This window comes from Nannobrachium achirus (genome assembly GCF_963921795.1).
Source record: "Nannobrachium achirus genome assembly, chromosome: 12".
Lineage (NCBI taxonomy): Eukaryota > Metazoa > Chordata > Actinopteri > Myctophiformes > Myctophidae > Nannobrachium > Nannobrachium achirus.
This window is the reverse complement of record NC_137832.1, coordinates 16,667,666-16,682,964: the sequence shown is the minus strand read 5'-3', so window position 1 is coordinate 16,682,964 and position 15,299 is coordinate 16,667,666. Positions and strand designations below refer to the sequence as shown.

The following is a 15,299-nucleotide window of genomic DNA, read 5'->3' as shown; positions in this document are numbered from 1 at the left end:
CTAAGCATAATCAAGTCAATACTGGAGACGTGGCGTAACGGCATGGATTTCTACACAGAGAGGGCAATTCAGGAGAGTTTGGGCAGGGCAATTCCCCTGAATGCTGCCTTCAGGTATGGCATGGATTTGCGTTTCTTTCACCATTGTAAAAACGGCATTCATGGTCTGGAGAGAGGGCACTTTTCACAGACAAAATAAAAGGGCAGGGGCTCAAGCCCCCTTTGATGTCTATGTGTGCAAGTGCCTGCTCCCCTCCATCCTCCCTGGACACTTCTCAGCCCTCTGGAGAGAGAGAGAGAGAGAGAGAGAGAGAGAGAGAGAGAGAGAGAGAGAGAGAGAGAGAGAGAGAGAGAGAGAGCGGACGATGATGTCACAAGGGGGTGGGGCCCCCTGCGTCTATAAGTACAGGCCCCTGTCAGGGGGAACCTCTCTATGAAGTGGAGCCGAGTTGAGCTGACCCTGTGTGTAGGCTGAGACCAAGAGGTCTAAGTAGGAGAGCAACAAGTAACTGTTAGACTAGACTGGTGTACCTCTTAGTGCACGGACAGACGGACCAACGACTGTGGATATAGTCTCACGGACAAGACTTGATTGATTGACACTCCTTTTCGGACTGGGGACTCTCGGACAGTATAGTGTGTCTCAACAGATATATATATATATATATATATATATATATATATACCTCTCCACTTAACTGGAGATTTCTCTTTTCACTTTGCAAGGTTTTTTTTTCTTTCATATTTTTTACATCCCAGGATGTTTTTCCTTGTGATTTTGCAACAGATCCTTCCAACTCTGTTTGTCTTCTTCTCCAGTGCTACTGCAGTGGTGGTGAGTTTGCCCCGGCTATTTGGATGGTTTCAGTTACTCTCTCTGTTTGTACCGTTGTTTTGGGTTGAGATTGGCACATTTCCTGGGGCAATCTGCCCAGATCATGCATGTCACACGTGTCTTCTTTTTTAGTTTTTCACTCTCAAAAAAGCATCTGCAATGTAGTGCATTTGAAATGACATTGCAGTGCACATCATGGGGTGATCACTGCTTGCCTCCTTTGAATTGTTTTATTTTTATTTTTTTTATTTTATTTTGTTGCTGAGTGAGGTCAACAGACACAGTGACATGAGTGAGATGAAAAAACCTGAAATGTGCCAATGTCAACCAGAGACATCGGTATGCGTGCCCACTGCCCAGTTTGCCTGTTGCAAATCAGTTGAGTGTATTTCGAAAGTGTGCCACACTAGCTTTGTGTGCAAGATATTGTATTCTGTTCACTGCATCGTCCTACTTAGAATCACAGTTATCTGCCAGTATGTATATCTCATCTTGTCATAACCTCTGTTTCTAACCCACTGGTTCTCAAAGTGGGGTCCGGTCCGGGGACCCCCAGGGGTTCTTGAGGCAGTTCCAGGTGGGCCTAGAATCGATAGGTTGAAACAAAAAGGACCTGTAGCTCAGAGAGTGTGCAAATGGAATCAAATATTGTATATCTTTACGGGTTCACTTTGGTTCCATTATGTCATGGGGGTCTGTGGCCTTAATGCAGCGTTTCTCAAACTTTCAAATTTCAAGGTCTCCCCTTAACTACTGACCGTGTACCCTTAACTGTACCCTTAACGTGTACACTTAACTCTGACCAAATGGACCCGTTAGGGTTCATTTGGTTCCATTTGTACACTGTCAGAGTTACAGACTTGTATGGGTCAATTTAGGACTTTGAGAACCACTGCCTTAATGGATACCAACGTGGGGGTCCTTCAAACGAAACAGTGTGAGAACCACCGGCTGTGTGACCTTCTCCTTCCTCAGGCAGAGAGCCGCTGCCCGGCCGAGTGCTCCTGTGCGGAGCAGCCCTCGTGCCCGCCCGGAGTCAGCTGGGTGGCAGACGAGTGCGGCTGCTGCAAGGTGTGCGCCAAGCAGTTCAACGAGGACTGCAGCGCCACCGAGCCCTGCGACCACATCAAGGGGCTGCACTGCCACCTGGGGGCTGGAGGAGACCCTCGGAGGGGCCTGTGTCGAGGTGAGAAGAAGCCTGTCTGTGCCCAGTATATTATTATTAGCCAGGAAAATGTAATCATATCAGGATATATCATCCGCCTCCTTGGCCTGCATTCAGAGTAAGACTATCGAAAATGTATCGATATCGAGGTATCAACATGCAACATATAGCCTACATATCGTTGAAGACGGCTTGAAATGAGGTATTGATGTATGTGTCTAACGTAAGCCATTTACCATGAGAGGGAGTGGGTTGTTGGCTGATTCACCACTGTTTCAAACAACCCTGAAACTGGTAAATCAGCCAACAACCCACGACCTCGAATGGTAAATTGCTTTTCTACCACTTTTACCATATAAATGAAAGAAAACACAGTTGTAACTTGCAAGGATCTTTAGTTACAATCATTAATTGTTTCAGTGGGCGGGGTCCATGAGCCAACTCAAGGTTGTTGTCTGATTTACCACTGTTTTAAGCCAATCAGAATCCAATATTTGAACATGTGACCACAAAAAGTGGTAGAATAACAGACACACTATGCATGCATGTAGCATATGCAAAAAAGCAGTCCATCTGTAACCAGGTGTGGTTATTTACCTAACCCTTCTATGTGTACTGTGCAGTGTGCATGCATGGATATGCTATTCATTATCTGGGTTAGGCAGGCGGTGGACCTATAGCAGAAAAACATTACAAACTATATAATGCAATTGTTTTCACTAATATCGTGAGTAATATCGATATTGAAGTATTCAACAACGTTATCGAATATCAAAGGTTTTCCTAATATCGCCCAGCCTTAATTCAGAGTTAGAATTAGTCAATGCACAAAACTTTTTTTCTGAATGACAACGGTCAGTTGGCAAGTTACAGGATTACAGTTACAGGACAGCAGCTATCTTCCACAGTTGTTTTTGACAGCAGTTGATTTAGTTTTAGTCATAGTCTTTTGAATAAAATGTCATTTAGTTTTAATCATAATTTAGTCACCTGAAACGTTTTAGTTTTAGTCTAATTTTAGTCAACTAAATATCATAAGATTTTAGGTGACTAAATATACTGTTGATTTAGTCAATTAAATGTATTTTGGCAGGCCTTGATTGCATCGTAATGACTGATTTTACACTTGGTTGCGTGCTGAAAATAGCAGATCTACAAGCTCACAACGCGTCGCACTGCGACGCGTTGTGAGCTTGTAGATCTATTTTCAGCACGCAACACCTGAGAGCAACCAAACATAAAATGACCTAACCTTTTAGTCTAGTTTTTATTTTGTTGACAAAATTGTCAATATATTTAGTCTTAGTTTTAGTCATCACAGCTTAGTTTTTATTTCGTTTTTATTTATTTTTCGTCAGTGAAAAAACACAGTCCACAAACATTTTTCGTCATAGTTTTAGTCGACGAAATCAACAAAGTCCAGCTTATTCATGCTATGTCTTGCCCCCTCTCAGCGGAGGCCCAGGGCCTGCCCTGCGAGTTCAACGGGCGCATGTACCAGCACGGCGAGGACTTCCAGCCCAGCTGCCAGCACCAGTGCAGCTGCATGGACGGGGTGGTGGGCTGCATGCCCCTGTGCCCCCACCAAGTGCCACTGCCCGACTGGCGCTGCGCCCGGCCGCGGCTGGCCGGGCCCCTGCGCGGAGGGAGGAGCTGCTGCAAGGAGTGGGTGTGCGACGACGACAACCACATCAGCGAGGAGCCAGAGGAGCTTCTTCCTCCGCACGCGTCCTTCATGCCAGACCCTCTGCCAATAATCCCCAACCACATCAGTCCCCAGCTCCAGGCCCAGCCACAGTCGCACTACCAGGCCAGCACTGGCGTCACCTTCAGAGGTAAGGGTGCAGGGGTGTCACAAGGGGGGTGGGGGTGGGGGGGGGGGGGGGGGGGGGGAGTGGGACTGAGTCAGGCTCGGCTGCAGGATGAAATGACTGAGGGGGGCAGTTGAAAATGGTGAGGGGGGGGCACATGTCATTTTTATATATTAAAACAATATATATTTTGTTGTTGTCGAGTGGAAACCCTCTATGTCCAATACCGTTGGTTTTGTATTTGTCATTTTAAAAATGATTTAAACTAGTGAAAATGGACGATCTACAAGAACACAACGCCTCGCATCGTGCTTGTAGATCTGCTATTTTCACTAGTTTTGTGCTATAGTCTTGGAAGATAAAGCAGGGCTTTTCTTTACGATAAAACGTAAACATTTGAAACTCGAAGAGACAAGGTTTCTGCCCGACAGTGACGATATAAAACTTAAACTGAGGGGGCAGGATTTGCAACTGAGGGTGAAAGGCCCCCTCTGGCATCCCCATGGCGCTGGGCCTGGACTGAGTTACTAGGGCCCAAGGTGGAGGGGCCTTAATTATAGCTATTATAGCTTTAGCTATTGAGAAATAGCAGATATACAAGCTCAGTGCCGCGCTGCGAGCTTGCAGATCTGCTGTTTTTGAAAAGTCGTGAAAATGCGTGCAAATCTTATATATGTGTATGTGTTTTTTAAGCGAACATTTTGTAACTCAAATTTCGCTTCTGGAACTAAATATTTTTATATGGGGGTCCGTGGCTAAATACATATCATTCTGGGGGTCCTTCATATGAAAAGGCATAGAAACATAGGTTTTTCAAAAAACCTTAGAAGGATTTGAAATATTCAAAGACTTGCACAAATTTTCACAATTTTCCAAAAATAGCAGCTCACAGCGCGGCACTCGGTGCGCGGCGAGCTTGTATATCTGCTATTTTTCAATAATTAAAGCACAACACAATGCGTAATAATAATGCGTTCCCAGTCTAAATGGGTTAAACCCCCTCCCCCTATAAAGAACATTCATGGGGGTCCCGCAGTGCCTTGTACCCAGGGCCCAGTACTTGTACCCAGTACCCAGGGCTACATGATTTGTGAGCGATCCCCAGATGACAGTGAAGTGATCATTTAAGGACTTGAGACATTTTTTGTACATCAACAAGAAAAAAGACAAGAAAAAAGGACAACACTGCATCAAAAGTAATGAACAAATTATACTATATAAAAACTGGTCAAACATTGGCCAACTTGCTCAAATAATATAAGAGGTATAGATAAGAGGCATTGCGAGCCGTTGTGAGCTTGTAGATCTGCTATTTTCACAATATTTACCAAGTCAAACTAAATGCCCCTCAACTCCTACAATTCCAAGTTCTTGTCAGTTCCTAATATAATTATTTTGGGAGGTCATGGCCTGCAAAGGTTGAGAACTACTGCACTAATCTATACTAAATAGTTGGATGTACAATAAGCTGTTGGTATGGAGACAGGGGGATTTGTAGAGGAACAGACACATGCCAATGGAGACAGGGGGAGATGTAGTAGGGATGGGACGTTACGCAATATTATCGTTTATCGTGATAAAAAACGCTCATGATAATCGTATCGTGGAGATTTCATTTATCGTGATATCGTCCTCCGTCATGCACTGGGATCAATTCAAATCAAAATCAAATCAGTAAAAGGTACTTAATATACGTACTTGATACAGTCTTTTTTATTTATCAAATGTCTTTGCCAAAAAAACTGCCGATCTACATGCTCACAACGCGTCACGTTGTGACCCGTTGTGACCCGTTGTGACCCGTTGTGACCCGTTGTGAGCTTCTAGATCTGCAGTTTTTTTGGCAAATGCTCCGCCCCAGGATAATGGATTTTGATATTATCGCGATAATATCGTAAATCGCGATTTCTTTTGGAACAATAATCGTGTTATGCGATGTTCAATACGTCCCATACCTAAGATGTAGAGGGACGGGAGAGTGTTTTCTGCAGGTCTTTCAGTCCGAGTGTATCAAAGGGTGCATTCGGAAATGCGAACCGGGTGTTTGCTCAGTGTAGTGAGTGCCTAAACCTAACCCTAATCCTAACCCTAACCTCAGTAAAACTATGCTTAAACCCAACCCTAACCCTAACCCTAACCTCAGTAAAACTATGCCTAAAACTAACCCTAACCCTAACCCTAACCAGACCCGTTGCGCATTTCCGAAACGCACCCTTTGATACACTCGGACTGAAAGACCTGCAGAAAACACTCTCCCGTAGAGGGACAGACGCTATACAAAATGGCTCCACTGACACGGTGTTTGACAACGTTGTGTCTTCTCTCCTTCACAGAGGTGGTGTCTCTGCCCAGGTCGGAGGTGTTACTGGGCTCCAGCTGCTACCCACAGACCACCGAGTGGACGGAGTGCTCCACTGCCTGTGGCATGGGCATCTCCAGCCGCGTCACCAACGACAACGCAGACTGCCGCTTGGTGAGGGAGACCAGGCTGTGTCACATCCGGCAGTGTGACCTGCAACTCCCAATAGCTGGCAAGGTAACAGTACAGACTAGAGGACTCAAAGATAATAAATGCATTGTTAGATTCTCTGATGGTTTCACCCTGCACATTTTAAACACGTCGTGTTTTTTGTTTTGTTTTTTTATTTGATTTCTTTTAAACTTTACATTTTCTGTGCAATCATGGGGGAGGCCCCACTGAAAGCGAGAACACTATGTTATCTTCATTATTGTGGGCTTGCCTGAAAGGCGAGAACACTATGTTATCTTCATTATTTATATAGTGAGTTCCGTCACAGAGAGTACAAAGGCAGGGCCCTTAGCCAATGAGGTGCAATTGAGGTGTGGAAAATGTTAGCTGGAGTATTGGTTGAGCTTCACATGACAGTTAGCACACTGCAGAATATAGTCACGAGTGAGCCCACACTGTTTCGTAGGAACAATATTTCTAGTTTATAGAGTTCCGTCGCGTGAGTTCTGTCACGTGAGTTCTGTCGCAGACAGTACAAGGGCAGGGTCCTTAGCCAATGAGGTGCAATTGAGGTGTGGAAAATCTGGGAGTGGTGTTAGCTGGAGTATTGTTTGAGCCTCACATGACAGTTAGCACACTGTAGAATATAGTCACGAGCGTCTCACCTGAAAGGCGAGAACACTATGTTATCTTCATTATTTATAGAGTTCCACCGCGGGAGTTCCATCGCAGACAGTACAAAGGCAGGGCCCTTAGCCAATGAGGTGTAATTGAAACAGTGAGTTCCACGCGATGAGTTCCGTCGTGTGAGTTCCGTCGCAGGCAGTACAAAGGCAGGGCCCTTAGCCAATGAGGTGCGGAAAATCTGGGAGTGGTGGTAGCTGGAGTATTGGTTGAGCTTCACATGACAGTTAGCACGCTGTAGAATATAGTCACGAGCGAGCCCACACTGTTTCGTAGGAACAGTATCTCTAGTTATTATTATTAATTTTATATATTACTTTAACAATGGTGTACAGTGCAATGAAAACTCACCATGAATTCGTAATAATGTGATTCATTGCGACCGAAGGTCGCATATACTCTGAAGAACCGTGTCGCTTGAGTGACCTTCCTTCCGTATCCTCGTGACCTTCCTTCCGTATCCTCTGTGATGTCAGTGTGATGTCAGCGAGTTGTGACATCACTTCCTGTACAGGGCGGCTACACGAAATGTGGATAACACTATATATGGAGATAGTCCAGTCCATCATGTCATATGGGACTACCGTCATAGAAAGTAGCCATTGTTAGGCCGGAGTCAATGGCTGTCTAAACATGGAGATGTGGATAACACTATGGAGATAGTCTAGTCCAATATGTCATATGGGACTACCGTCATAGACAGTAGCCATTGTTAATCCGGAGTCAATGGCTGACTGTCTGTACAGGAAGTGATGTCACATGACATACTTTTTATGCCCATATATGAGTCCTAACATGGAGATGTGGATAACACTATATATGGAGATAGTCTAGTCCAATATGTCATATGGAACTACCGTCATAGACAGTAGCCATTGTTAGGTCGGAGTCAATGGCTGTCTGTCTGACTGTCTGTACAGGAAGTGATGTCACATGACATACTTTTTATGCCCATATATGAGTCCTTCTGTACCACATCTCCATGTTTAGGCAAACTCCACACAGAAAGGCCCTATCGCCAACCCAACTTAGGGTGTGAGCGATAGGGCCTTTCTGTGTGGAGTTTGCATGTTCTCCCCGTCTCTCCTAGGGTTGATACCCTCACAAAAACATGAACAAACTCCCCCCAGAATGACAACAACTAGAATCGTCAGAGAAACGCTGTGGTTGGCCAGATGGTCAAGAATTGGCGCGACCTCGCCCTTTAGGGCGAGGTTGCATGTCACCCTGAGGTCGCATTCCACCCTCAGGTGTCTTACTAGTACGTTTTATTCCCAAACTACTTGACAAAGAAACACGTAATAAAATCATTGCACAGAACATTAGGTAAGTCAGGTCCAGATTTCTGCAGAGATAGTGGATAATGAACTTCAGATAACAGATAACAATGCCACTTCAAAGTGGCATTTTAGAATGGCCATTTGTATTTTCGTTGTTCCTTAATATCTCTCTCTCTCTCTCTCTCTCTCTCTCTCTCTTTGTTCAGAAGGGGAAAAAGTGCCAACGAACCGTCCGTCCCCAGGAGCCGGTCAGCATCACGTTCGCCGGGTGTTCCACGGCGCGGCGCTATCGCCCTCGCACCTGTGGTGCCTGCACTGACGGCCGCTGCTGCGCCCCGTCCCTCAGCCGCACCGTCCGCCTGCGCTTCCACTGCCCCGACGGCGAGGGCTTCTCCCGCAACGTCATGTGGATCCAGCGCTGCAGCTGCAAGAAGAGCTGCCCCGGGCACCGCCAAGGCCCCTCCAGCCCCTCCGTCAGCCTCCACAACGACATCCACGTCTTCAGGCACTGAGGCTGACTCATCGCGGTGCCCAGGGGCGTCTAAAGGGGGGGAGACGACTGAGTTACTAGGGCCCGAGGTGGAGGAGCTATACTTTAGCTATATACAAGCTCACTGCGAGCTTGTAGATCTGCTGTTTTTGAAAAGTCGTGAAAATGTGTAAGCGAACATTTGTAACTCAAATTTTGCTTCTGGGGGGTTCCTGGAACTAAATACTTTGAGATGGGCGTCCGTGGCCAAATACATATCATCTTGGGGGGTCCTTCACATGAAAAGGTATGAGCACCACTGACATAGAAACATAGGGTTTCTTTTTAAAACCTTAGAAGGATTTGAAATATTCAAAGACAAAATGTTCACGATTTTTCAAAGATACCAGATCTACAAGCTTGCCGCTGTGAGCTTGTATATCTGCTATTTTTCAATAGTTAAAGCACGAAAATGCCCCCCCCCCCCTATGAAGAACATTCATGGGGGCCCGAAGTGAATCCTTGTACCCCGGGGCCCAGAATTTGGTGCGACACCCCTGATCGTGCCCTCATCCCTGAAGGCTTGGCACACGCGGACCCGCCGAGCATCCCGACAGCCTCCTTCCTTCCGCCCCTCCACCCACGCTCCAGCCGGATGTGCCAGGGACAGCCCTGTCTGTCAGGAGGGTGTGGGAACCTCGCCCTCTTCTCCCGCCAGACTATGGCATACATTAGAGAACCCTCTGGCAGCCGGACCGCCACCCCACCCCTCTCCACCCCTCTCCACCCTTCCAGCCCAAGCAGAACACTCGCTTGCACTTTAAGCTTTTCCTGCCGTAACGTCACCGGTTTGCCCACACTAGAGGTGTGTCGCTATATTCAATAAGGGACTGCTATCTTCCCACGGGAAGGGGCATGCAGCAGCGCCGAGGACAGTGCACTTTATTTAGTGTGTTGTTGGCACCTTGAACTGTGTTGGCAGAAATACTTTTATTGAAACTTTATATTTTTTTTATTTTTTTGTGTTTTGTGTTGTTTAGTTTTTTTTGGTTTCGTTTGTTTCTTAGTTCCTCTAAATACAGAGGAATGAATGAATGATATTTGACATGATGGGACACTTTGCCATTACAGAGTTTTGCGTAAGTAAACAAGAAGGGGTGCGAGAATGATAGGCAGGGACATGCTGGCCATTGGGAAAAGCGGGACAACTCCTGAACGTCCGGTTCATTCCCGGCCGGTCCAGGCCGGCCATTAGGAAAATATTAAAAATAAAATGTCTGCCTTCGTTCCATTTTGGGGGCTGGGGGGCCAACAAAGTAAATCGTCACTGTCGGGCAGAAACCTTGTATCTCCAAGTTTCAATTTTTTTTTTTTTTTCGCAAAGCAAAGCCCTGCTTCATCATACAAGGCCGTTGCACAAAAGTAGTGAAAACAGCAGATCTACAAGCACACAACGCCTCGCAGTGCGAGGCGTTGTGTGCTTGTAGATCGGCTGTTTTCACTAGTTTAAATCATTTTTAAAATGATACAAAACAAACGGTTTTGGACATACAAGGTTTCCACCCGACAACGACGAAATATAACTCATGTACATGCAGTAATTGGCCCACTGGCTTGTCACTTGTCAGGATCTGAAATGGCAAATCTTTGAGTAGCAGCAGCGCTATAGAGAGAGATCTCTCTCTATAGCGCGCAATGAGGGCCTCTCCAACTCTTTTTCCCAGGCTGAATAAGGGGCCCAGCATGTCCCTGATGTACAAGCATCTTTGTGAGAGACGCATTTATGGATAGAAAAAGGGACAATATACAACAAAGGGTTTGATTTCAAAATGCTAAATGCAAAAAAGAAAATCACGTTCCCAAAACAAATATCACAAGCAAAATGTCTAAATGAGGTGTATCTAATTTTGAAATGAAACCCTTCCTATAGTATATACTGTAGTCACAATTGATTGTATTATCTCGTAACTGTTTCTGCGTGCGTCCGTGCGTGCGTGTGCGACTGTGTGTGCATGCGTACGTGCATGTGTGTGTTGTTGTTGAGTTACTTTCCGGCTGTGTATTTGGTAAGGCATGAGAAACCGAGCGTTTACAGGTGAATGTGTACTTTATACCTAAAATGAAAGAGTATAGTATGTAGAGACTTCACTCACCGTGGAGTGCTAAAGTTTGGAGGTCGCCTCATTTTTCGGGGTGTGTTGTTTTATGTATCCCTCACTCAATGTAGATACTTCACTTGGAGGGAGAGCGAGTGTGTGTGTGTGTGTGTGTGTGTGTGTGTGTGTGTGTGTGTGTGTGTGTGTGTGTGTGTGTGTGTGTGTGTGTGTGTGTGTGTGTGTGTGTGTGTGTGTGTGTGTGTGCGTGCGTGCGTGCGTGCGTGCGTGCGTGTGTGTGTGTGTGTGAAGTGTTGGGGAAGTTACTTTGAAGGCATAACTTGTACAGTTACAAGTAACTCACCATGACAGTAACTTGAGCAAGTTAAAGTTATACCCCTGGAAAAAGTTTCAAGTTACGCAGAAAAAATAACTTGAGTTACTTTCTTTCAGGGTTAAATTGAGAGTGTACATTTGGTGTACATGAAACAAAATATAATATCCTGCAAAAAAGACACATGCCAGCAAAATTATAACTTCATTTGTAACTTCTTGTAACTTGTAACTTCAGCCAAAAAATACCCAAAAAGTATCTCAGTTACTCGACGAGTTACAGAAATATGAACGTAACTCAGTTACCAGCAAGTTACAGCAAAATGTAACTTAGTTACGTAACTCAGTTACATGTAACTTTAACTTCCCCAACACTGTGTGTGTGTGTGTGTGTGTGTGTGTGTGTGTGTGTGTGTGTGTGTGTGTGTGTGCGTGCGTGCGTGCGTGCGTGCGTGCGTGCGTGTGTGTGCGCGCGTGCGTGCAAGTCCTTGCGTGTGTGTCCGTATGTATATGTATGTATATGTTTATGTATGTATGTTACATTTATTCTGTGGAATATTTTGTCTGTAGACCTTGATCATTCTCGTCCAATAAAAACGTAAAATCTTAACCTTTCTTTGTTGGCGTTTTGATGGAGGGAGAAGTGTCAACTACTGTATCTGCCTTTGCTCAAGGACTTCTCGACCGTGTTTGTAGAGAGAGGAATGCGTGTGTGCGCAGGTGCGGGTGCGTGTGCCACTGTGCCCTGTGCGCTTCACTGTCCCTTGCAAGGTTTTTCCCTGATAGCTTCAGATGCCAATAGATCACTTTTTAAGGGTTTTTAGATAAAAGAGGAGTAAAACATTAGACTATAAATTCGGTTAATGTTCCCATAAAGGAATGGCTATCACCGGCGGAAATTGAAGCGATACTCCGCACTTGTCAGTGTCATGTTCTACCCATTAACATATCGTCACTGACAAGGAGAAACCTCGTATCTCCTAGTTTCAAATGTCTATATTCTTTCACAAGGTAAAGCCCTGGTTCATCATACAAGGCCGTCGCACAAAGGTAGTGAAAACAGCAGATCTACAAGCACACACCGCCTCGCGGTGCGAGGCGTTGTGTGCTTGCAGATCGGCTGTTCTCACAAGTTTAAATCATTTTTAAAATGATAAATTCAAAACAAAGAGTTTTGGACATACAAGGTTTCCACCCGACAACGGCGACATACTGTACACTGAGAGTACACTCGTGGAACCAGACATCGCTCACTGAAAGTAACCGATTTTCAGCGAGCGACGCAAGTTGAACGACGAAGTATTACATTAGGCTTAACTTCAGCTGTGTTAGTGCCATGCTCTACCAATTGATTTATACAGGGCTTTGGATCCCATAAACCACGTTTTCATTATTTTCAACCACAAGTGGGCCCAGGTTCATGTTCCTCCATGGCCTTATACAACATACAGGCTGGCTCAGGAGCACAAACATTACGGCAGACTCCTAAATTCCACACCCTGGCCACCTCCTCTCTCTCTCTCTCTCTCTCTCTCTCTCTCTCTCTCTCTCTCTCTCGCTCCCGTCTCCTAACACTGATGAGTTGAGATAGGAACACTCTGACCTCCTGGATGACCTATTTATTGAGAACCTCTCTGGCACAGGCTGTATTTCAGATATTATTATATATTTCAGATAGTGGCAATGCAAATGCATTACGTCGTTGTCGGGTGGAAAACTTGTATGTCCAAAACCGTTTGTTTTGTATTTATCATTTTTAAAATGGAACTAGTGAAAACAGCCGTTCTGCAAGCTTGCAGATCTGCTGTTTTCACTGCTTTTGTTTGACGGCCTTGTCTGGTGAAGCAGAGCTTTACTTCATTTGTATATAAAAACATACAAATTTGAAACTTGGAGATACAAGGTTTTGGCCCGACAGTGACGATTATGTTCAGAGTGGCAGCCCAAATCTGATTGAAGATTGGGATCAGATGGGTTTTATTGGGTGTGTCCCGCCAAGTCCCCGTGGCTCACCTGCTAGAGCGCACACCATTAATCCCCTTTTTCCGCTGGAAAGCCAACGTTTAAAACCAGGAAAGCACCTGTTTCATTTTAGATGCGCTATGAATACAAAATATAAGTGTGGGATGGAGCATGACTGATTTAAAGTGCCATGATTTTACCCCCCTAAAACATGATTATCAGGTATTATGATTATACTAGAAGGAGGTTTTTTTCTCCAAAAAAGTGTAAAGTGTGGCAGGCAACATGTGATCCTGTAAAGCAGTGGTTCTAAACCTTTTCAGGCCACGACCCCCAAAATAATCATATTTTAACTGGGGACCCCCCCACCCTATGAGCACTAAGAGTTGAGGCATTACATTTTGTATAACACAGTTCTATTGTGAAAATAGCAGATCTACATGCTCCCAACGCCTCACGTTGCGAGGCGTTGTGAGCATGTAGATAGTCTATTTTCACAATGTCTGCCTCTAGTATTAGACAATTTGGCCAATGTTTAATTTGTAATTTTAGGGGTATTAAAAAGTCCTTAAATTGTCACTTTAGAAATGTGCAGATACCCTCTATAGTCTCTATACCCTTAAACTTTATGTTGGTTTGTTTACTGTTGAGTGAGAAAACAATGTTGCACATTAAGTTTATCATCTGGGGACCCCCAAAATAATTTGGGGGTCCCGACACACAGGTTGAGAACCACTGCTGTAAAGCTACTGTAAAATAAAGAGAACTTGTGATCGTCAAAATGTGGTCGTTTGTCCTACAGCTGAACCTGTCACACAGTTTTTCAGAAAACTTGGGCCTTTAAGGCTCAGTCCTTGTGCTGCTGGCCATGTGTTTGAATCTGACCCAAGGCCCTTTGCTGCATGTCCTTCCCCATATCTCTCTCTCTCTCCTGTCACTATCAAAAAGATTTGTTTTCATCGAGTCTGAAAAGCAGAAACCACATGGGAACAGATTTTTTGCTTATCCAATTTGAACCACATTCCTGGGTGGTCTAAAGACGTGTCTCAGGCATAGGCTATACAAAGTTGGATTTTTCATATATCCCGGTTTTTCAGATATCCACATAGAAAAATATCTAGGTCACGAGGCGTTGTGTGCTTGTAGATCGGCTGTTTTCACTAGTTTTAAATCATTTTTAAAATGATAAATACAATACTGGCTTTCAAGCAGTTTCAAGGGGCACACTTGACCCTTCTCAGGGGCACACCAAAGGTCCCCAGGCACAGTGGTTGAGAAACACTGTCTGGCCTACAGGGCAACCAGACTATTGTTCTTGTTCGGCTTTATTATTATTTAATCTATAGAGTAACCAATCTAGGGAGCTTCCCACTCCGGCTATACAGGACGCAAAGGAAGGACAACTCCTTGAGACCTCATGACACGAGTGAACGGATCCAATTCAACCAGTATATGTCCATATTTATGCATTAATATTGATATTTGCTTAATATTGATGACATCAGAGATCTCCATATATGGGCATAAAAGAGACAAGGACTGACTCAGAGATTCAGAGGCCATTCATTTATTAGTGAATTAATTTTCCCCATTGACCTGAATGGGGGAAATTCAAATGGTAAGACGGAATTCATTTGCAAGTGTGATTCGCGTCTCGGCAACCACACGTCCAATTTCCCAGAATTGCAGCTTTCTAGTTTATGTTTGTATTATGCTTTATTGCCGCTGTGACGCACTTTGTGGCAACTCTACTCTCAAAAGGTGCTATAGGCCCACAAGTAAACGTACTTGTTTACACTCTGACCTCCTGGATGACCTATTGAGAACCTCTCTGGCACAGGCTGTATTTCAAAGAGCGCTCCAATTGGTCAGATAGTGGCAATGCAAATGCATTTACGTCGTTGTCGGTTGGAAACCTTGCACGTCCAAAACCGTTTGTTTTGTATTTATCATTTTTAAAATGGTTTAAACAGCAGATCTACAAGCACACAACGCCTCGCGGTGCGAGGCGTTGTGTGCTTGTAGATCTGCTGTTTTCACTACTTTTGTTTGACGGCCTTGTCTGATGAAGCCTTGTCTTGTCTGTGACGCACTTTGTGGCAATAACTCTACTCTCAAAAGGTGCTATAGGCCCACAAATAAACATACTTGTTTACTAAATACAGCATACCTGAACTAGCATCCTCCTTTCACTATGG

The 15,299-nt window shown here is 44.7% G+C and overlaps 1 protein-coding gene across 2 annotated transcripts; it reads left to right on the top strand.

Annotated features, from left to right (window-relative positions):
- The first annotated feature begins 713 nt into the window (after positions 1-713).
- Positions 714-10,083, top strand: ccn1l2 (cellular communication network factor 1, like 2). 2 transcript variants are annotated; one of them, XM_080739328.1, is made up of 5 exons: positions 714-834; positions 1,810-2,020; positions 3,454-3,834; positions 6,144-6,346; positions 8,451-10,083. In XM_080739328.1, the coding sequence occupies exons 1-5, from the start codon at positions 760-762 to the stop codon at positions 8,754-8,756; spliced, it is 1,176 nt and encodes a 391-aa protein (XP_080595454.1). In that variant the 5' UTR covers positions 714-759; the 3' UTR covers positions 8,757-10,083. The 2 variants fall into 2 exon arrangements, with proteins under 2 accessions (XP_080595454.1, XP_080595453.1); XM_080739327.1 differs by lacking the exon at positions 714-834 and having other exon boundaries at positions 1,503-2,020.
- The last annotated feature ends 5,216 nt before the right edge of the window (positions 10,084-15,299 follow it).